Source organism: Podarcis erhardii, assembly GCF_964252035.2.
Source record: "Podarcis erhardii genome assembly, chromosome: 7".
In the NCBI taxonomy this organism is placed as follows: Eukaryota; Metazoa; Chordata; class Lepidosauria; order Squamata; family Lacertidae; genus Podarcis; species Podarcis erhardii.
In genome coordinates this window covers 88,983,244-89,006,120 of record NC_138511.1, presented here as the reverse complement: position 1 = coordinate 89,006,120, position 22,877 = coordinate 88,983,244, and the positions used below count along the sequence as shown (strand labels likewise).

The window sequence follows — 22,877 nt, the reverse complement described above, 5'->3', positions numbered from 1 at the left end:
TGGTCTCATGAGACAGAGCATTCCACCTGGCTGGAGCCAGTGTTGAAAAGGCCCTGGCTCTGGTTGAGGCTAATCTGACTTCCTTAGGGCCCGGGACCTCTAGGGTGTTGCTCTAGGGCGGTCCCGTAGGTACGAGGGTCCTAAGCTGTAAGAGAGCACAGCAGAGGTTATATTTTCTGAGAATCCTCCGGAAAAACAATCTCTCAAAGGACCTGTTGATGGCATTTTACCATTGTACTGTGGAGAGCGTACTAACTTATGGTCTGTGCGTGTGGTTTGGGAGCTGCACGGCCGGGGGAAAAACAATGCTATCCAGGGTTGAAAAGACTGCAGAGAGAATTATTGGGTGCACTCTTCCCACCTTAGATCAAATCTATGCTGTCAGGTGCCATAAGAAAGCAGCAGAGATAACACATGATAGTACGCACCCCGGAAATGATCTCTTTCAGCTTCTGCCTTCTGGAAGAAGGTACAGGGTTATAAAGACCAGGACCAGCCGCCTGAGAAACAGTTTCTACGCTAATGCAATTCTGGTTCTAAACGCAGCATAAGGGGTCTCTGTAGTATAGTGTATTTTAAAATGGGGTTTTAGAGTTTTTTAGGGGTTTTTGAATGTTTTATGTAGTTTTATGTAGTTTTGTGGTAGTTTTATGTAGTTTTTATGTAGTTTTATTTAGTTTTTCAATTTCATTGTTCCGCAAGGGACAATGACAATAAAGATATTGTATCGTATCGTAAAGGGAGATACAGAAAGTGGGGCTTCTGGGATTCTATCTCTGCCCTTGGCTTCCTGGGACAGTCCATCAGGGCCACACACACTTCAACAGCCTCCATCTCTGTGTCCTCCTTCCTTGTCTTATGTACCAGAGACCCTGTCCAACAATTTGGAAAAGTGGGAGGGAATTCTGCATGTCCTGGGAACTCCATGAAGGTCTTTTGGGGTGTGGGCTTGGGCAGGACACTCCCTCGTAAGTGCCTCTCTCCTTGATAGTTTTGTGCTTGTATTTGGGTCTATCTCTGTCATACTACGTTATTACGTTGAGACCCAGAATCCACCCATCTCTGCCTAAAGCAGCCTTTCTCAACCTGTGGGTCCCCAGATGTTGTTGAACTACAGCTCCCCTCACCCCTAGCTAGCAAGGCCAGAGCTCAGGGATGATGGGAGTTGTAGTCCAACAACATCTGGAGACACACAGGTTGAGAACTGCTGGAAGGGTTGGCCTCTGATGCAGAGAAGAAATCCTCTGCTTCGGAAATAATCTCCAGATAGTGCCAGTTCTCTCTTGTACATCAAGCATGAAAAATCAATGAAGCAGGACTGTCTCACGCAAAAAATAAGACCTCTGGACTTTTGGCAGGAGGCTCTTCTCTTCTTGAATAGAAAGGAGACCAAGAGGTGGGACTGCAAACAAGTTGCACAACTCCACAAAGGGTGTTATCCCTCAGGTACGGTTACATAACAGCCTCAACTCGGGCAGTGCATGTGTTTTTTCTTCCCAGCTACTCAGAGCTCCACAGGCCACCCGCAACCTCCCCATGGATCTCCTGGGAGCAGCAACCCTTTTCCTGGTCATCTGCCTCTCTTGCCTGATGGTCCTCTCAACATGGCGGCAGATGTACGGCAAAAGCAAGATGCCGCCTGGACCAACTCCTCTCCCCTTCATCGGGAACCTGCTCCAAGTCAACACAAGTGACATGTACCGTTCACTCATGAAGGTAACTTTCTAGAATGTGTTAGAGCACAGTTTGCCATTCTCTGAATTGTTATTATAAAATCATTCTTAAATACTGTTGATTAATGAAGGTCACTCCTATCTATCTATCTATCTATCTATCTATCTATCTATCTACCCACTCATCCCCCTCTCTCTCTCTCTCTCTCTCTCTCTCTCTCTCTCTCTCTATTCATCATCTCCTCATAATTCTCCTTCCACCACATTCTCCAGCTTTTGCTTCTCTCTCTCTTTACAGTGGTACCTCAGGTTAAGTACTTAATTCGTTCCGGAGGTCTGTACTTAGCCTGAAACTGTTCTTAACCTGAAGCACCACTTTAGCTAATGGGGCCTCCTGCTGCTGCCACACCGCCGGAGCACGATTTCTATTCTCATCCTGAAGCAAAGTTCTTAACCTGAAGCACTATTTCTGGGTTAGCGGAGTCTGTAACCTGAAACGTATGTAACCTGAAGAGTATGTAACCCGAGGTACCACTGTATATTTCTGCCTGAGTGAAGGGATGGGCACATCTGTCAATTCTCATGTCCTCAAAAAAATTAGTCAGCATTTTAGTGTGCCTTTCTTTTAAATAAATATTTTTTTAAAAATAAATAATATAATAATTTTAATTTATCAGCACCATGCTCTAACCAACCGAGCTGTACAGCAGGTATATTATTAGTTCCTTTTGACACAAGGTCACACTTTTTGGGCAGCTTCTGGGGGTTATGATTTGACAGGTATCTCGTGTGTTAGGAAATCCTCTGATTTTAACTTTTGGATGTTAGATCTAGCTTCTGGTGGTTGAGAGTGCCCTCTGGGGACATTATTAGGTGATGATAAAAACGAAAGACAATTGGGAGGGGAGATTTCACCCCTCCCATATCCAAGAATCTCCTGACGAGTCTGCTGATTCTCAAGAGAGGAGGAGCAATGTGCTGCTTTCTACTTATTCAGCTCCAGCAGCGAGTCAGTCAGTCAGTCAGTCAGTCAGTCAGTCAGTGTGTCGGAGAGAGAGAGACTGAGTGTTAGAGATCATGTGTAGAGATAAGGTTGCTGCTAAGAGCAGCTACAGACACTCAGTGCTGCATTCATTTATGCTTAGACCTATTTAGCTCTGTATATAGTTTTGTATTATAGTTGTAGTTATAGAATAAAAGGAGATATTCTACAGAGCTGCTCTCCGAGTCATTTATACACTGCTAGACTCTGCTATACTCTGCTGTGCGACGACTGTATTGGGGAAGTGAATCCGGTGCTCACAACTCTAAGCTGTGAGTCCACAGCACTTTGACCTGCTCCTGTCTAGAAGGTGGTCTCTGGAAGTGCTACCCAGCTCGCCTAGCCCAGTCGGGGTTGAAGTGCATGAGTCCAGTTGGTGACACTGGCTCAAGGGCGATGCTGACATCCTGTTCTAAATAGGGACACAGCCTTCTGAAATTTAGATTTACAGGCATTTGCACAAGAGGCAAGCTTAAGATTCCTTGATGAAACATTTACTCATTTGGTCTGGGAACTGATTTAAAGGAGATGCATTTGCCATTAAATTTATATAGCAGGATTCCCCCACCCCCCAAAAAATAACCCAACCCCACCCAGGCCCAATGACTATGTGCATAGACCTAGTGACGTATATGCAGAAGCAGTTTACAATCCCAGGCTTCCCCTATCATATGTCAAATATCCTGTGGCACCTCTGATTCCCTTACGTTATTTGACCCTATTAGGGGCCAACTGAAGATGGCAACACAATTAGTAATGGTTAAAGTTCCTCCTGCAATGAAGTATAGTAATCAAAATCTGACTTTCCAGGGGGACCAATCTATCAGAAGTTCCTGGTGCTGCTGTTGGAATCAGTGAAGAACTTTTCTTCTTTTTTAAAAAATGTATTTTTATTAAAGATTTTCTTAGTTTACAAAAGTATGTGCAATCTCTCTCTCTCTCTTTTTATTCTCCAAGTAACATTTTTTTACAGATCAGTTTCATTTGTTGAGACATTCGGAAGAAGAAGGGGGAAAGGGGGGGAGATGGGGGTGGGGTCGGGTGGCGATGTTTCTATTATACTTAATATATGTAGGATTTTGTGTCAGCGTCGCTTGTGCAGGTTCTGTGCTATTCACTAATAATAATAATAATAATAATAATAATAATAATAATAATAATAATAATTTATACCCCGCCCATCTGACTGGATTTCCCCAGCCACTCTGGGCGGCTTCCAACAAAACACTAAAATACAATAACCTATTAAACATTAAAAGCTTCCCTAAACAGGGCTGCCTTTAGATGTCTTCTAAAAGTTTGGTAGTTATTTTTCTCTTTGACATCTGGTGGGAGGGCGTTCCACAGGGCGGGTGCCACTACCAAGAAGGCCCTCTGCCTGGTTCCCTGTAACTTGGCTTCTCGCAGCGAGGGAACTGCCAGAAGGCCCTCGGCGCTGGACCTCAGTGTCCAGGCAGAACGATGGGGGTGGAGACGCTCCTTCAGGTATACTGGACCGAGGCCGTTTAGGGCTTTCAAGGTCAGCACCAACACTTTGAATTGTGCTTGGAAATGTAATTGTGTTCGTTTGATGGTGAGAGAGGTTGGGGTTGGCCTGGGGTGTGGTTGTTTGTTTGTGATTGGCTGTGGTGGTCTTTGTTTTCATGTGTGAGTGGGGTGGGTGGGTGTCTTGGATCAGGTTAGCCATATTGATTTGTATGCTGTTGGTGGATTTTTGACATTGTCTTGTTGGGCTGCGTATGTGATAAAGGGGAGCCATACCGGGGTGAAGGCGTCTTCTTCTATTTGTCCCTGTGTCAGTTTCAGTTTATTGGTTATTTTTTTCTAGTAGGGCTGTTTCCCATACTATTTGGTACCATTGGTCCATGCTTACTCCTGACAGGTCTCTCCAGTGTCTGGTTATGGTGTTTCTGGCTGCTGAAAGTAGGTGGGTTATGAGTTCTTTGTGGTGTAAATGGGCATAGGAACTTTTCTTCTTGCAGTGATTTATGAAGGTCAACATCCGGGCATTTGCCAACCCTCTAAGAGTCCTCCATGGCAGCTCCCATCGCAGGTGAAGACTGAGAACTGCCCTCCTACCAGTCATCATAAATGCCACTCATTCAAAACAACCAGGTCTGGGTCCCAAAGCGTTAATGCAAAAACCCCAAAAATCTTTTCTATGTACTGTCAGTCTAGTTATTTTCTCCTTAGGTGGAATAGGATGGAGGGCTCATTGGAAGGGACGTTCACATTCTCAATCCTAACTGCTCCAAGTTAATCAGCCTGGAGCACTTCTGATTTCCTCTCACAAAATTCCTCGGAGGCTACCTTCAAAATCCCCGGTTCCTCTCAGAGCCACTATAGAATCCAAAGCAGATCTCAGTGCTGAAATTTCTTGTTTTATAGAGTGCATATTATTGAGCTTGTTCTGGTTCATCTACACAAATAGATAACACACGTCTCTTGAAATCATATAGTTCTAACCCAAACACACCCTTTAAGGACTGTGAGAAGCATCAGTGGAGAATTCTGTTGGCAGACTGTTTATCCCAGAAGGCGTACAATTTAAAGGATCAGTTACCACATCTGCCAGATTCCTATTCAGAAACTTTGGTTTTTAAAAAGTTTAAAAGTCCTTAAAGTTTGAAACCAGTGAAGATAAAATGGCAAGAACTCCAAAGAGGTGGCTGACCTGCGGCTGTTGAACTGCCTTTAAAACTGATTAACAATTCTTGGCTCCTCAGAGAGTAAAACAACACAAAAATGGTCCTTGCCCCCTGATAAATTAGATAGCTGCTAGGCCAGCAACAGCACTATCACATGAAGAGAAAAACCAACTGAAATATATTCAGAGTCAAGTGTGAATTTCATGCTCTTTATTCAGCTCATAGTAGCAATGAATGAAACTTCCCCCAAAACATCCAGCTATATATACATTATTTACACAATGGGCCCCATGTGACTGGCTAATTCTGGGGGTGCTCCTGTAGGCCAATCAGGTTGCGGATTCACCTCCTCTAGAAGCATGATTGGCTGCTCTTGCAGGCCAATCGGGTTTCTGATTCACTTCATCCAGGAGCCTGATTGGCTGCTCCTGCAGGCCAATCAGGTTGCTGATACACTTCCACCTGAAGCTGGATTGGGTGGCTCCTGCCGACCAATCAGACTGCTGCATTCTGGATCCTATTGATCTAGGATTCAGCTCAGTACATAACACAAACAAAGCCCAATTAAACAATCAAAACAGGCTGTGGAGATCAGCCAGGAACATCCTTTCTCGATGCCATTTTTTGCTGGGATGCGGGTGGCACTGTGGGTTAAACCACAGAGCCTAGGACTTGCCGATCAGAAGGTCAGCGGTTCGAATCCCTGCGACGGGGTGAACTCCCGTTGCTTGGTCCCTGCTCCTGCCAACCTAGCAGTTTGAAAGCACGTCAAAGTGCAAGTAGATAAATAGGTACCGCTCCAACGGGAAGGTAAATGGCGTTTCCGTGCACTGCTCTGGTTCGCCAGAAGCGGCTTAGTCATGCTGGCCACACGACCTGGAAGCTGTACGCCGGCTCCCTCGGCCAATAAAGCGAGATGAGCGCCGCAACCCCAGAGTCGGTCACGACTGGACCTAATGGTCAGGGGTCCCTGACCTTTTTATGTGGGGCAGAGACTGCTCAAAGCTGCACCGCCATGAGGTAAGTCTTGCAGCCTGGCTTATTTCACCCAGTTGGCGCCATGCTCAGTTTCAGCCCTGGTATCCTTAACAGAAAGGTTGCATGCAAACATAACCAGAAATAAATATTGCACCGCGTAAGGAGATCCAACTATTTGATTCTTTGGAATCAGTTGGAAATCCAACACTGAGCCGAACCTGCTCCACCAGGTAGGTGAAACTGGAGACTGTGCTGAGCTTGTCCAGGCTTGGAGGTGGTGCCCAGGGATTATCCAGATGGCATGTTATGTTGTGTAATTTATTTATTATTAATTTATTATACTCACCTTTCAACCAAAAAAGTCCCCTAAGGTGGTTGACAAATGACAAATGCACACAAATGCAAAAGCAAACAAATGATCAAAGTTCAAAACAAAATCTGAGCAGCTATCAAATGGCCCTACAGTTTACCTATGTAAGTGGTGCCAACCAGCTGAATTTGGACAGGAAAAATATTGGCCAAGGAGGGAAACAAAGTCCTGGGAGAACCAACAAAGTCCTGGGAGAACAAGAGCCCTGCCTTAATCCAAGATCATCTTCTCCCAGGGCTTGGCCTGGATAACTCTTTTCCCCACCCAGATTCAGCTTGTTGGCACCAACTACACAGGTAGATTGCAGGGCAATTTATTTTATTTTTTTAAAATAATATTTATTCCAGTTTTAAAGATTACAAAAAGAAAACACTAAATTAAGCAAGAAAAAACAAGACAACACATCACCATATATACAGACAAGCAAAAAATAAAAAACCCAGAAAAATACAAACAATTAAGAAAAAGAAAAAAGAAAAAAACAAATCAAACCTTCCCATAACTTATTTTTCATTTGCTTGTTTCCTTGACCTCCTCACACCTCCCTTTTTTGTATTCTAGTTCAGTTAGATATTTTAGCAAATCCTTTCCATCTTTGTTTTCATCCTAATAATTTATCTTAACATACTGTAATTTTACACTCTTTTCTTTCACCAATTAACTATCCATTTTTACTTAATCCTTTATATCATTTCTGCTAAAACCACAAAACTTCATTCCAACATCCTTCTAACATTCCTTAATTTTACAATGTTTCTGTAAATAAACTTTAAATTTCTTCCAATCTTCTTCCACCAACTCTTCTCCCTGGTCTCGGATTCTGCCAGTCATTTCCGCCAATTCCATATAGTCCATCACCTTCATCTGCCATTCTTCCCGGGTGGGTAAATCTTGTGTCTTCCAATACTTTGCAATAAGTATTCTTGCTGCTGTTGTGGCGTACATAAAGAAAGTTCTATCCTTCTTTAACACCAATTGGCTGACCATGCCCAGGAGAAAGGCCTCTGATTTCTTCTGAAAGGTATATTTAAATACCTTTTTCATTTCATTATAAATCATCTCCCAGAAAGTCTTAATCCTTGGGCATGTCCACCAAAGGTGAAAGAATGTACCTGATTGCAGGGCAATTTAATATCTGAGACCAGCCCGGATTTAACCACAAATCTGGTGATGGAGGAGAAGTTTTCTCAGGATAGCCTGCTGGTGTCATGTGGCTGTAGAGGTGGTTGAATCTGTTTCTCTCATTGTTCTCATTTCTCATGACCCTTGGGGTACCTTCCAAGTCTATAATTCCATGATTCCAATCTTAATCTCAGTTCCCCACATGGAGGAGAGGTTTCCTCATGGTAGCCTGCTGGTGTTGTGTGCCTTTAGTGGTGGGTGAATCTGTTTCTTTCCGTTTCTCTCAGTCCATTACATTCTGCATCAGTTGGTATGTTTTTAATCCTCATGGAAATTCATCAGAATTTCACTGTGCATTTTCTTAATAGGGTATACACATTTTTGTGGGCAGATCTGCCTTATAGCCACATTTATGTAGTGAACCCCCCCCCCCAAATATAATGCAATTTTGTATGCTATTTCCACAAATATATGCCTTTATATGCACACTTTGTATACTTGTGGGTTTGGAGAAATTCATTGCAAAATTTGAGGAACTGCAAATTTCAACCACTACCTTCTGAGGGATTCTGTCCCACTGTAGAACAGCTCTTACCACCAGAAAGTTCTTTCTGAAGTTAAGTCAGAAGCTCTTTGCTTATAACATGAATCCATTGGTTTGGTCCTACAGGAGCAAACAAGCTTGCTCTATTTTCCAGGTGACAGCCCTGTAGATATTTCAAGAAGGCTTTCATATCTCTCCCCAGTCTCCTCTTATCATGGCAAAACATACCCAACTCCTTCAACCATTCCTCATAAGGCTTCATCTCCAGACCCTTGATCATCCTGGTCGCACTTCTCTGCACACGTTCCAGCTTGCCAATATCCTTCTTAAATTCTGGTGCACAGATAATGGAGAACCAGAGGTGTATCATAAAGGATGTGTTTTTCATTGCCTAATTAGGCTTAGGCTTTCAGGAGCTACTAATCTCTGCAGAGGCAGGTGAGCAATTTGTTCCATCTCTCCATCTGTTCCATGACCTCACACAATGCCCTCCCCCTCTTTTCACAGATCCGTGAGAAATATGGTCCTGTCTACACCATCCACTTAGGGCCCCGCCGTGTTGTGGTCTTGTGTGGATACGATGCCGTGAAGGAGGCTCTGGTGGACCAGGCCGAAGAGTTTGGTGGCCGTGGAGTGCAAGCCATGTTTGACTGGCTTTTCCGGGGTTACGGTCAGTCTCTTCTTGGGCAACCCTTGGCCAGAGCGCATCAGTAATACCATTGTTCTGGCATTGAACTTAGCAGTGGTCCTGTGAAGTAGATTTTTTTTATATACCAGTTTCGCTGAGGACAGGCTGAGAGAGGGCTTCTCTATGTCATTCATGTTAGATTTATGTTATGCCACTGTGCAGTTTTTGGAGTCACAAGACTCTGTTGACATTCCAGACTGTTGGAAGTCTCACGGGAGACGGTGAGGAGATTTCACCCCTCCCATATCCAAGAATCTCCTGACGAGTCTGCTGATTCTCCAGAGAGGAGGAGCAGTGTTCTGCTTTCTACTTATTCAGCTCCAGCACCAAGTCAGTCAGTCAGTCAGTCAGTGTGTCGGAGAGAGAGAGAGACTGAGTGTTAGAGATCGTGTGTAGAGATAAGGTTGCTGCTAAGAGCAGCTGCAGACACTCAGTGCAGCATTCATTTATGCTTAGCCCTATTTAGTTCTGTATATAGTTTTGTATTATAGTTGTAGTTATAGAATAAAAGAAGATATTCTACAGAGCTGCTCTCCGAGTTGTTTATACACTGCCAGACTCTGCTATACTCTGCTGTGCGACGACTGTATTGTGGAAGTGAATCCGGTGCTCACAACTCTAAGCTGTGAGTCCACAGCACTTTGACCTGGTGGTCTCTGGAAGTGCTACCCAGCTCGCCTAGCCCAGTCGGGGTTGAAGTGCATGAGTCCAGTTGGTGACACTGGCTCAAGGGCGATGCTGACAGACGGGAGATGGATGTTGATGTTACTGGCTTCCTGTTTGTTTCTTCTTGTTGTTCTCAGTCTCTCACAGAGAGCAGACACATATTCTTTTCTGTCCTGCGTAGTTAGAAATAAATGTATCAATGTAGCACATATTTCTGGCTCTCCTGCTGCTGTTTGGATCCTCTGCGTAATGGGAGGATGCCTGAAGTCTCATTCAAAGGCTTAGGTCGTTAATCACGTCGAAGCAGAGGTCGATGGATTCCGAAGATACGACACAGAGGAGAGTCATTACAGCTCAGTTGTATGGAAGCTCCGACCATTCAGACAAGTCATAGAAGAGATGGGATTTGCATCTGAATATTCATCGCCAAGTAAAGGACTACTGATGTAACTTAGTGGCATTGCAAGCATAGATAATACTTGTATTGAAAAAGCTCTTGAGTCTGCAAGTGCCTTCTATCAGCTGATTGTCAACTGTGTCTTTGCCTCTCAGTTACTCTTAAATGTTAGGATGTGAATACATGGTAGGAGATAATATATTTAACATATTATCCTTCCTTCCTCACATTTCCGAGTTCCACAGAGTTCATCCCTTTGCAGGGAAGCTTTGATAAGCTAAAAGGCTAAAACTATCATAGCAAATCCAGGATTATTTAAGGCAGACTGGATTCTCCTGGTATTTCCCTCTTTTCTCCCTCTTAAAATAATGCCACAAAAGGGAAAAATAGCATTTACTCAGAATGCCTGTTGAAGAGTAACTGATATAGCAGCATTTTTCAGGTAGGCTTAATATCGTAATCCAGTTAAAATGACATACTTAAGTCTAGCTTAAAATGGTCTCACCCTTCAGCTCCTCTTTCTCCTGCTCACTTCTCTGGCTCCTTTGCTTCCCAGGGGTTTCCTTCAGTAACGGGGAACGGGCCAAGCAGCTACGCCGATTCTCCATCATGACGCTGAGGAATTTTGGGATGGGAAAGAGATCCATCGAAGAGAGAATCCTGGAGGAGGCCCACTTCCTGCTGGAATCCCTGAGGGAAACAAAAAGTGAGCTCAGTTTTGGTATCTTCAAGAAATGCTGCTTAATGAGTTACAGGTGACAGAAACGCTTGACAGTGATAGTTAGAAACTGTGGGCAGTTAAGTGGGCAGCTGAAGGCTTTATACTGAATATTATCACGGCTGCTTTTGTTTTTGGCAATGGGTGGGAAAAGACATAACTTAGCCTAAGCTAAATACAGTGGACATTCCGGTTGCGAACGTGATCGGTGCAGGATGCATGTTCGCAACCCGCAGCGCCGCATCTGTGCATGCGCAGGTTGTGATTTGGCATTTCTGCGCATGCGCAACTGCCAAAACCCGGAAGTAACCCATTCCGGTACTTCTGGGTTTCGGCGGTCTGCAACCCGAAAAAAACACAACCTGAAGCTTCTGTAACCCGACGTATGACTGTACATCACCAACACTCTACATCCACTTGAAGAAATGTTGCTCAAAGGAATAATGAGGTAAGAGTGGACTGCTTTGCAAAGTATATTGTGTGGACAGGCAGAGTCCCCAGATCCCGCGCGGTCCCCCCCGTCATGTGGAATAACGACTCAGGACAACGTGCTATGGGATTAAATTGGCCACAACTTTATTAAATTTCAAATGTGGGTAGACGTTGGCTCAGGCATTGGGCGTTCTCCCTCCCCAGTCCCCAGCCGGGGACCTAGGGAGCATCAGGGTTATCCAGTGGGGGGGGGGAGGATGGGCCGGCTCTGGAGAACATATGTTCAAGCAGAGATAGCCGCCCCCGTTACACCGCCGCCGCAGGGGAGAGCAATGATGACCTTTCGGCGTACGGTCAAAGCCTCCCTTCAGAAACCCCTTTAACGGGGAACCCTGGTATCGCCGCCGCAAAGAGGAAGATGGACTAAAGGATTCCGCCCAAGGCCTGATACCGCCAAAGTTGTGACGTTTTGCTACGGGAAAGGTGAAACCTGCCAATGCAGGGAAATTCCTTTCCGGCCCTTTAACAGCAACCTTAACGTAGCAGCGCCCGCATACCTGTGAAGAAAAATTAACCTGCAAAACCTGTGAAGAAAGGTTAACCTGCAAAATAAGACATTAACTGAGGGTGGGTAGGGTGGGAGAAGCTCTGGAGCCAAGTGAGGATTCCCAGGTAAGATCCTCCCTCTATTGTGTGGGCAGGTAATCCCTCCCCTACCTGGCCTGGTCTCCTTGGCAACGCTTCGCCCCAGGTGGGATTGGACAACTGACTGAGGTAGGCGGAGACCTCCAGGTATCCCACCTGAGGGAAGGCAAAGCCAAGCCTATGCTGTTGGAGCCGCTCCAGATCTAGGGGCTGCACGCGTCCACGCAAAGGGCGCCCCCCGTTTTAGGCGGGGAGCGGTCATTCTTGATTTGTTCCTGGGTTGAGTGACTTGCACTGTGTGTGTATGTCTTTTTTTCTAGGCACACCCTTTGACCCCACCTACACCCTGAGCCGCACGGTGTCCAACGTCATCAGCTCCATCGCCTTTGGCGACCGCTTTGAATACGAAGATCAGGAGTTCCACTCCTTGCTCAGCATGATGCTGGGTAGCTTCCGGTTCACTGCCACCTCTTGGGGACAGGTAAATTGGAGGGGAGAGGAAGGACTTCCTGAGTGAGTGAGTGAATAATGTCATTCCTCTTAATCTGCCATTACCCCAAAGTCCAGCAGCGATCAAGACACAGTCAGAAGCTGCAGCATTGCCAGTTAAGAAGCAGACCACCTTCAGGGGTCTGAGTGAGGATGACCAACAGAAGCTCACAGTACAAATAGCACCAGAACCAGGAGAGATCTCTTTCCCTGAGCCTGAGAAACCAAATGTCTCACACAACACCTCACCAATCTAGGAGTGCACCAGAGACATAGTAATAATAATTTATTACTTATACTCCGCCCATCTGGCTGGGTTTCCCCAGCTACTCTGGGCGGCTTCCAACACAATATTGAATACAGTAATGCACCAAACATTAAAAGCTTCCCTAAACAGGGCTGCCTTTAGATGTCGTCTAAAAGTCTGGTAGTTGTTGTTCTCTTTGACATCTGGTGGGAGGGCGTTCCACAGGGCAGGTGCCACTACCGAGAAGGCCCTCTGCCTGGTTCCCTGTAACTTGGCTTCTCGCACTGAGGGAACCACCAGAAGGTCCTCGGCGCTGGATCTCAGACATGCCCCTTGAAGGCCTTATACAACTTCTGTTTGTCTCTGTGCCTACTGTCACAGCCTGTCCCAGATAAGGAAGGCACCTGTCTGATAGTTAATTCTGTATTGGCAAGAGAAACACTTCCAGGTTTCCGACCACGCCCATGACTGAATGGCTGGTGTGTGACCTCAGCTCCCTTTCCTCATCAGCTTGCAGACACATCTCCCACTGCCCTGTCAGAGGCATCAGCCTCCACCATAAAGGGAGGGTTGGATGTTTGTGTGTGTTAGGTGAGCCTCAGATGCAAACTGCACCTTTATCTCAGCTTCACTTGGGAAAATATCGGGTCTCTCTTCCTCCCCATGACTCTGCAGCTCTACGACATGTTCTCAGGCGTCATGCAGTACCTCCCTGGCCCACAGCAGGAAGCCTTCAAGCAACTCTTAGGGTTGGAGAAGTTCATCACAAGGAAAGTAAAAGCCAATGAGGAGACCCTGGACCCCAACTCCCCTCGGGATTTCATCGACTGTTTCCTTGTGAAAATGCATCAGGTATGATTACTGCGTTCCAAGAACTGTGATGATTTTCTTGGGAAAGAAAGTTGTCTTGCCCCACGCCCACTTGTGTGGGATGTGAAACACAAGAGCAGTCATGTACAACATTCCTAGAGTGAACATGTTTACACATGGGGAGGAATGTTTGTCCAGCCAGCAGGTAAACTTCCTGTTTCCTTCTGGGCTGGGACAGACTTCCTCTGCGTGTGACTAGAGGTGGGTGTGGCCTCACCTGTGCAGGTAACAACAAAAGCACAGGCCAGGGCAGCCATCTCTCTCTCTTTTTGACTACATGCATCGAAGAAGCAACATCTGCTTAGCCAAAGATGCTTCCAGCCAAGAGAGGACAAAGGGACTGTCTCCTTATGAGATAGTTTCCAGGTGTATGTTACTTTTCTAAGATAAGTCTGCCTTCTGGGATCTGATTGTGAACAGAATGTGAATAAACTCTTTTTATACTTTTATAGAAGATTGTGTCGTGTCTTATCTTTTATGACAAAATAAGGGGGGAAATACCAGAACAGTTGGGACGTGGGTGGCACTGTGGGTTAAACCACAGAGCCTAGGACTTGCTGATCAGAAGGTAGGCAGTTCGAATCCCCATGACGTGGTGAGCTCCCGTTGCTGGGTCCCTGCGCCTGCCAACCTAGCAGCTCAAAAGCACGTCAAAGTGAAAGTAGATAAATAGGTACCGCTCCAGCGGGAAGGTAAACAGTGCTTCCGTGCGCTGCTCTGGTTCGCCAGAAGCGGCTTAGTCATGCTGGCCACATGACCCGGAAACTGTACGCCGACTCCCTCGGCCAATGAAGCGAGATGAGCGCCGCAACCCCAGAGTCGGGTCTGGACCTAATGGTCAGGGGTCCCTTTACCTTTACCAGAACAGTTATTATAGAGGCTTTAGCTAGCCTGAGCAAATGCACCCGCTGCGAGTTTAAAAAGGGGAATGTTACTCTGCTAAATTGTGACCTTGTTAACACAAGTTGGAAAGGCTATAATCAAACAATATATCCTCCCATGCATCCCTGAACATTCCCACAACTCGGAGGGCCATGAATTAAAGCCACCTTTTCAACAGTCCGCGACTGTCCATATCCCCTTATCTGATTGACCAAGACGTCATTGCAGCTCAGCTGAACAGTAAGAGAAAGAGCGCCTTGTGGGAAAGACTTTAGACTATAGCAATGTTTAATAAGAGAAACCTCCTTCTTCCCCTCTTCCTCCTTCTGGCCAGGAAAAGGAAAACCCACACTCCGAGTTCTCCCTGAGGAATCTGGTTTTGACTACTCTCGCTGTTTTCTTTGCTGGCACAGAAACTGTCAGCACCACCTTGCGCTATGGCTTCCTTCTTCTGCTGAAATACCCGGAGGTTCAAGGTAAGTCAGTCAGCCAAATTTATTGCTTATAGCCAAAGGCTGCTGCAATGTATACAATATAATTCAATAGAATACAGTGGTGCCCCACAAGACGAACGCCGCTAAGCTGTCAATGGGCTTGCTTCGCAAGACGAGAAAACCGCTATACAAAGAGCCTCACGGAACGGATTAATTTCGTCTTGCGAGGCACCACTGTATATACTAATTTGATACAGAAACTTAAAAACATTTATATTGTCAAAACATCACCTAATCTGCACAAAACTATAAAAACTCCTTAATATACAAATTGAAACATCGGACAATAAAATTTATAAGCTAAAATCACCGCGGGGCCACTAATGTATTAAAAGTAATGTTAAATAATAGAACAGACAATTATGTACAAAGTTTAGTGAGAAAAATACAACTTGGTGTAGATGGGGTCAAATAAATTCATCTCCTTTACAGCTGATAGCTATCTCGGCTATATAATTCTTTTCTAATTTTCCTGGCGGCAGTTGCAAAAAGTGCTACATGCCAGGTCACATACTTATCAATGTCTGCAAGGAGATATAGAATCATGTCAGAAGGATTCTGGCCAGAGGACCATATCATTATAGGTGTCAAAAACCGTTCTCTTGCTTCAGTGTATAAGGGGCAGAGCAAGATATAATGCGTAAGGTCCTCTAATTCAGGGCATCCCCCAATACAAACACGTTCAATTACTGGTATGCCTCTATGTCTCCCATCTCTATAAACAGAGTTTATTGTATTTAATCGTAACTTTGTAAAAGCTTTCCGGAGTTGTACAAAAGTCAATTCATTGAAGTAAAACATATGTTCACGGGCCTCTCTAAGTTTAAAATATAATGGGGCTCATGTGGATAGATACATGAGTCATTTTTAGTAAGCATTGCCCTTATAGTCCGTTTAAAAATATTTTTCTGAGAATGTAGGGAGGTTCAAGGTGACAGCAGAACGGGATGGAAGGCGGGAAACTGTCTTCCCTTCTTCGGGAAAATGTCTATTAGCTTTCCCAGCTATGAGAGGTCTCCCTTTTCTTATATCCCGCTGATTTCTCAACAGAGAAGGTCCATAAGGAGATTGAACGTGTGATTGGCCGGAATCGCAGTCCCAACATGAACGACCGGCCCCTGATGCCCTATACGGATGCTGTGATCCATGAGATCCAGAGATTCTCTGACATAATTCCTATGGGGGTATCACGACGAGTGACCCGTGATACTCAGTTCCGGGGATACACCATTCCCAAGGTATTGCTTATTTTTCTTTTTTAAAAAATTCCTGAGACCCCACCATTAAGTACTATATCCAGATATGGATGATGAGCCAGTTAATATTCCCAAGGCACCTTTCGTCTCTGTCTCATCTGTCATCACTGCTGTGGAGTCAAAACCATAATAAAAGCAGAGGAGCCCTGCCAGATGAAACCACCTTGGGTCCATCATCCCTAGCTGAAATATACTCGGAGTTGAGAGTGGATTTCATGCTCTTTATTCAGCTCATAGTGGTGAGGAGGAATGGAAGTTCCCCCAGAATGTCTGCTTTAAATACATTATTTACACAATGGGCCCCACGTGATTGGCTAATTCCGGGATTCTCCTGTAGGCCAATCAGGTTGCGGATTCACTTCCACCTGGAGCTGGATTGGGTGGCTCCTGTGGACCAATCAGACTGCTGCATTCTGGACCCTATTGTTCTAGGACCAATCAGACTGCTGCATTCTGAATCCTATTGTTCTAGGACCAATCAGACTGCTGCATTCTGAATCCTATTGTTCTAGGACCAATCAGACGGCTGCATTCTGAATCCTATTGTTCTAGGACCAATCAGATGGCTGCATTCTGGAGCCTATTGTTCTAGGACCAATCAGACTGCTGCATTCTGAATCCTATTGTTCTAGGACCAATCAGACTACTGCATTCTGAATCCTATTGTTCTAGGACCAATCAGACTGCTGCATTCTGAATCCTATTGTTCTAGGACCAATCAGACTGCTGCCTTTTGGATCCTATTCAACTCAGTACATAACACTAACATTCCTCTTCCCCAAACCAAAACAGGAACAGCTGGTGGGCAGCAAAGAGGGAGATCCACAGCCATGTCCTGCTTTTATAGGGCAGGCGACGCCCCCTGAACCGGCTGATTGGCTGGCCAGGGGGTGACGCGGCTGGGAATCTCCCCAATCACGCGGGGGCTGGCCTCCACCCACCACATGCATGGAGGGGCCGTGAAGCCCACAACCCCACCTTCTCCTTAGGGCGGAAGTGGCTTTCCTGTGAGAGGACCACAGAAAGAGGACAGGCATGTTCTAAAATTCCTTACGAGTGTTAATAATGAGGGAGGGAGGCACACTTCACCAAGGGAGGAAATACAGAAATGGGGAACTGTCACTGATTTCATAACAGAAGAATCTCCCATTTCTCCCGTATCTTCTCATTTCTCTCTCTCTCTTCTTCAGGGAACGGAAGTGTTTCCCATGCTCGGGTCTGTGCTGAGAGACCCCCGACATTTTGCAAGACCAGACGTGTTTGACCCACAACATTTCCTGGATGGGAATGGGCAGTTCAAGAAGAATGAGGCTTTTATGCCTTTCTCTATTGGTGAGTACTCAACAGCCCTGGGGGGTGGGGAGATTACTAAGGTTACCATATTTTTTTCCAAAGAATCTGGGGACACTTTTTTTTTCTTGAAAAGAGAAAAAAAAAAGATTAATAATAATAATTTATTTATACCTCGCCCATCTGGCTGGACTTCCCCAGCCACTCTGGGCGGATTTTAAAAAAAAAAAAATTAAAATACATTAAAACATCAAACATTAAAAGCTTCCCTAAACAGGGCTGCCTTCAGATGTCTTCTAAAAGTCTGGTAGTTGTAATATTAAGAAGTAATATCTTCTCTTCTGTGGTCTCCTCTGTTGCACGGCCTTCCTCTGGGTCCTGGCCTGCTCTCTTGGAGCGCTAGCTGCCGTGGAGTAGGCTCAGGTCAGGCCTGGGTTCGGCCACGTGTCCTTGCCCTCCTGGTGCTCTCCTACCTCTCCTCCTCAGCAGCGGCAGTGGCAGTGGCACAGCAAGGTCAGGGCTCCCCTCTTTTTTCTCCTTCCTCTTCCTCTTACTTCTTTCTCCTTCTCTCCTCCTTCTCCCTGCATCGGCTCCAGGGTTTTCCTGGCCCCCAAGCGCCGCTGGGCAGTTGGCCGGGTGGCTGGGCATTCTCACTCCTGGCTCAATTTGGCCATGGGCGGGGGGGGTCAGCGGTTCCCCCAGTTGATGCGCAGGGTGTCCCCAGTTCCCCAGTGGCAGCAGCCCAGAGCCAGCCTGGTAGTGCACTTGGGTCTGGCTGACTTCAGGAGCTGCCCGCTGCCATGGCGTTCGCCATTTTGCCTTGCCAGAATTCCCCATATGATGTGTCTTGTGCCGTTGAACCAATCACGCAACATCCATTCCCTACTAATAAATCCACAACACTTAAAATATAAATCCGGGGACCTTAAATGAAATCCGGGGACATTCTGTTACGATATGGATGCAATGCTGCTGCAAAGTGCTAGCTTGAAAAGTAAACATGATGGGAATGTTGGGACTGCCCGTGGGAAACAGAGGGACAGTCAACTCACAGTGCGAAGCACCGGAATTAGCTCAGAGTGTAATATGAGCTCTTCCGTTTATTCCTGTCCGGCAAGTACAGGAAGTGTTTGCCACAACACTGCTGGAGTTTGAAGAGAGCAGTCATGTTTTTTGTAACGCTGCAAAGACAGAAATAAAGACATGTAAATACGTTTCTGTCTATCTCTTTCCCCTCCCGGGGGGGGGGCAGGAAAGAGGGGGTGTGTTCTTCTCACGTTTGAGAAGAATCGCCTATCAAGACCTTGCCTGCGCTTGCTGGGGAATGCAGCCAGGGAGGTCAACAGGGAATCAAGCCGGGTGCCTGGGAGAGTTGCCAGTTTCTCCTGATATGGGCTTGAATTCCCAACACATTCTGGGGACAAATTTTGTCCGGGGACAGATTTGCAAATCTGGGGACTGTCCCTGGGAAACAGGGATCTCTGGTAACCATAGAGTTTGCAGCAAATAATAGCCCAATCACCAGTAGAAGAAGAGTTTGGATTTGATATCCCGCTTTATCACTACCCGAAGGAGTCTCAAAGCGGCTAACAGTCTCCTTTCCCTTCCTCCCCCACAACAAACACTCTGTGAGGTGAGTGGGGCTGAGAGACTTCAGAGAAGCGTGACTGGCCCAAGGTCACCCAGCAGCTGCATGTGGAGGAGCGGGGAAGCGAACCCGGTTCCCCAGATTATGAGTCTACCGCTCTTAACAACTATACCACCCTGGTGGACCAATTGAAGTGAGAAAAATTGCTAGAAGATGTTGCTGCTGCAGATTTCCCCCCAAAATCACTCTGTCTGTCCAGTGGTATCTCTTTTCCCTTCTACATAAAATCCCTTTGCCAACTATGCACACCAAAGGACCAGTGGTGTTATTTTACGCATGGATGTGTGGGTTAGAGGAATCTTTGCCCAAACATTTCCAAGCAGGCTATAACAGCCCGTCTTTGCTTTCCTCCTCCTTCCTAGGGAAACGCTACTGCTTTGGAGAGCAGCTGGCCCGCATGCAACTCTTCCTCTTCTTCACCAGCATCCTGCAGAACTTCCACATCAAATCTCCCGTCCCACCTGAAAAGATTGACGTCTCTCCCATGCTGATTGGCTTTGCCACCCTTCCGCGTTTTTATGAAATGTGTGCCATTCCCCTCTGAAGCAGGACTTGAAGAAGTGGAGCCCCATCGTCACTCACCTTGGCCACCCAAGTGTCAAAGGAGGAGGCACCAGAACAGGCTAACCATACCAAGTCTTGATTCTTTCTTTTGAATTTCCATTAACTCTGTTTCCATTTGTGGAATTTCCTTACTCTTCATTTCTTTTGGAATCGATCTCACAAGTGAATAAATATCTGCTCCCTGACTCTCTGCCCTCTTCCTCCTCTGCTCCACTTCCCCATGGCACCTCTCCTTTTCCCCCTTTCTGGCCATCAGAATGCCTCCTGGCGTCTAGTCCAACCATAGAATGCCCCCCCCCCTTCCCCAGTGCTTTCATTCCTTTTTTCCATTGTGGTCTGTTTGCCAGCATTCCTTTCCTGACACTTTCCCAGTGAGTAGCAAAGGAAGAGCATCAAGAAGGCTGATCGCCAAAAAATGGATGCTTTTGAATTATGGTGCTGGAGGAGACTCTTGAGAGTCCCATGGACTGCAAGAAGAGCAAACCTCTCCATTCTGAAGGAAATCAGCCCTGAGTGCTCACTGGAAGGACAGATCCTGAAGCTGAGGCTCCAAGACTTTGGCCACCTCCTGAGAAGAGAAGACTCTCTGGAAAAGACCCTGATGTTGGGAAAGATGGAAGGCACAAGGAGAAGGGGATGACAGAGGACGAGATGGTTGGACAGTGTTCTTGAAGCTACGAACATGAGTTTGACCAAACTGCGGGAGGCAGTGGAAGAGAGGAATGCCTGGCGTGCTCTGGTCCATGGGGTCACGAAGAGTCGGACACGACTAAACGACTAAACAACAACAACAACAGCTAAGGAAGAATAGTTAACCCTGCAGGATATGACAGTTGCTGGAAGGTTTTACAGCCATAGGTCAGTCATAACCTAAGAAATCTTGCCCCTCTGGGATCTTGTCATCTCTCGATCCACAGTATGAGGAGGGACAAGAGGCAATGCTGGTGCATTGTTTGGATCTAAGTCCTCCGCAGGAAGACTCAGGGACCCTGAAGAGGGGACATCACACCCTCCCACCCCCATCAGCCAACTAAGGGCACCCTTTGAGACCCACCTCCATTGTAAGTCAAAGTTTCTTCAATGTCATCTGTTCCATTATCCTTGGGAATATGTTTGAGTATGGAGATGGAAAATTTCTCTCCTTTAGCCAGCTGATAACACAACTACTTCAATCGCCTTTATAATTTTTTCTCAGTACCTCAAATACTTAGGGCCATTCTACCCTGTCAAAGGCTTTTGTGGCACTTAAAAATAATAAAACGGTAACTTGTTTATCTCTGCTTTCCTCACAATGTATACTGCTTTTTCAATATATGTACTCAGGTGCCTTCTCTTAATAAATCTAGTTCATATAATCTTTTAATGTTGTTGAGTCTTCTTGCTGTGGCAGTTGCCAGAATTTTAGCAATGACAATTTTTAACAGTTTCTAATTTTCTGAAATTACTTCTTTGTCTACATCTTTAGTATCTTGCAGCTTTATTTTTTGTGAATGTACACATTTCTACTGCACCCCTAATTGAGAAAGCTGCAAGGTCAAATATTTCGTCTTGGTCTTGGTTCTCTATTCACTTCTCTTACCCACATTTCTGCTTATAAGGCCTACCCAAATCACAGCTGTAAAAGCTTCCCACAATGTTTCAATATCATCAGCTGTTCCCACGGTGTGAATAAAGAAAGAACAAATCATGCATTTTTTAAAATATGCTTTTCAATAGTATATGCCTTTTGATGCACATTTTACTAGGGTTGCCCCAAGATTTTGCAAGACCAGACATGTTTGGCCCCCAACACTTTCTGGATGGGAATGAACAGTTCAAGAAGAATGAGACTTTTTTTGCATTTCTCTGTTGGTGACGCCTCAGCAGCCTCTGGGAGAGGAGGGGTGACAGCACATAACAGCCCAACTTAGTCAACCAATTGAAGTGCAAAGAATTAGCCAGTTCAAGACACCTGCAGTTGCCGCTGCTGCAGATGTAACCCTGAATTACCCTGTCTCTCCAAACAGTCTCTCTTTTCCTTTCTACGGAAAAATCCTTTTGCAAACCATACACACCATAAGACCGATGGTGTTTTATCCAGGGGTGTGTGGTTTAGAGGAGTCTTCACGCAAGCACTCACAAGCAGGTTCTAGCAACAGCCTTAAAGAAGAAGAAGAAGAGTTTGGATTTGATATCCCACTTTATCACTACCCTAAGGAGTCTCAAAGCAGCTAACACTCTCCTTTCCCTTCCTCCCTCACAACAAACACTCCATGAGGTGAGTGGGGCTGAGAGACTTCAGAGAAGTGTGACTGGCCCAAGGTCACCCAGCAGCTGCATGTGGAGGAGCGGAGACACGAACCCGGTTCCCCAGATTACGAGTCCACCGCTCTTAACCACTACACCACACTGGCTCTCTTTGCCTTCTTCCTCTTTCCTAGGGAAACATGATTGCTTTGGAGAGTGGCTAACCCATCTCACTTTCCTTGCTTCTCAAAATAGCTCTTATCAAATAAAGCTCTCTCCACATATTTAGTATCTTGCAACTTTACTTTTTCCTTGCAACCAGCAGTTGTTCATAGGGACCTGTGACCAGTCACATACATGCTGCAACTCAGATTGAGAAAGGTCCAAGATTGAGTCTTCCCTCCTCTATCTCTTTTACTTTCTGTTACCCGCACCTATATGTATAAAACAGCCCGAGGGAAGAAGATTCTGACATAGCTCACGCAACTCTGGAGTCATTTCTGCCTTGGTCCTTGCAGAGGCAGAAACAGACAAGGACAAAGATAATTATCCCTTTAATTATCAGATGGGCAGCCTTGAGTTTCTTTGAAACCCGTGCTTCAACGTTTTAGAAACATTGTCTCAGGCAGCAGGGAGAGTTTTAGGAAACTTTACCTGGGCAATAAAAAGAAACTGCCATCTCCAAAAAACCTCGAAGCAATAAAGTTGAGATAAATCTGAGAACAGACATATCTTGCATTTTCAAAATACCAACAGTGCAATTCTTATTTGGTTAGTTGGTTAGGCTACAAATAGGGATGGGCTCTTGTTCAGAACTGGGCTGTTCACATTTCTGAAGAAGAGAATTTTCTGGGCACATGAAGGGGTCTTCAAAGTACAACCTGAAAGCTGGTCCTCGTCTTGTCTATTCAAAAACCACAAACTTCTCTCTCTCTCTCTCACACACACACAGCCAAATAATCAAGAGGGCTTTTCTAAAATGTGCAAA

General features: G+C 45.7%; 1 protein-coding gene across 4 annotated transcripts in view; it reads left to right on the top strand.

The window, feature by feature from the left end:
* LOC309345778 (cytochrome P450 2A13-like) overlaps nt 1–21,020 on the top strand; it is a 43,403-nt gene extending 22,383 nt beyond the window's left edge. The window contains exons 1-9 of one of the 4 annotated variants that reach the window (XM_081869165.1): nt 1,457–1,716; nt 8,885–9,047; nt 10,685–10,834; nt 12,244–12,404; nt 13,335–13,511; nt 14,746–14,887; nt 15,956–16,143; nt 17,352–17,493; nt 19,462–21,020. In XM_081869165.1, coding sequence (XP_081725291.1) covers nt 1,537–1,716; nt 8,885–9,047; nt 10,685–10,834; nt 12,244–12,404; nt 13,335–13,511; nt 14,746–14,887; nt 15,956–16,143; nt 17,352–17,493; nt 19,462–19,643 — 1,485 coding nt within the window. In that variant the 5' untranslated portion in view covers nt 1,457–1,536 and the 3' untranslated portion in view covers nt 19,644–21,020. Of the gene's footprint in view, nt 1–1,456; nt 1,717–8,884; nt 9,048–10,684; nt 10,835–12,243; nt 12,405–13,334; nt 13,512–14,745; nt 14,888–15,955; nt 16,144–17,351; nt 17,494–19,461 lie in introns of those variants that run through there. The other 3 variants (XM_081869162.1, XM_081869163.1, XM_081869164.1) reach the window with 3 other exon arrangements.
* Nucleotides 21,021–22,877: the final 1,857 nt, after the last annotated feature.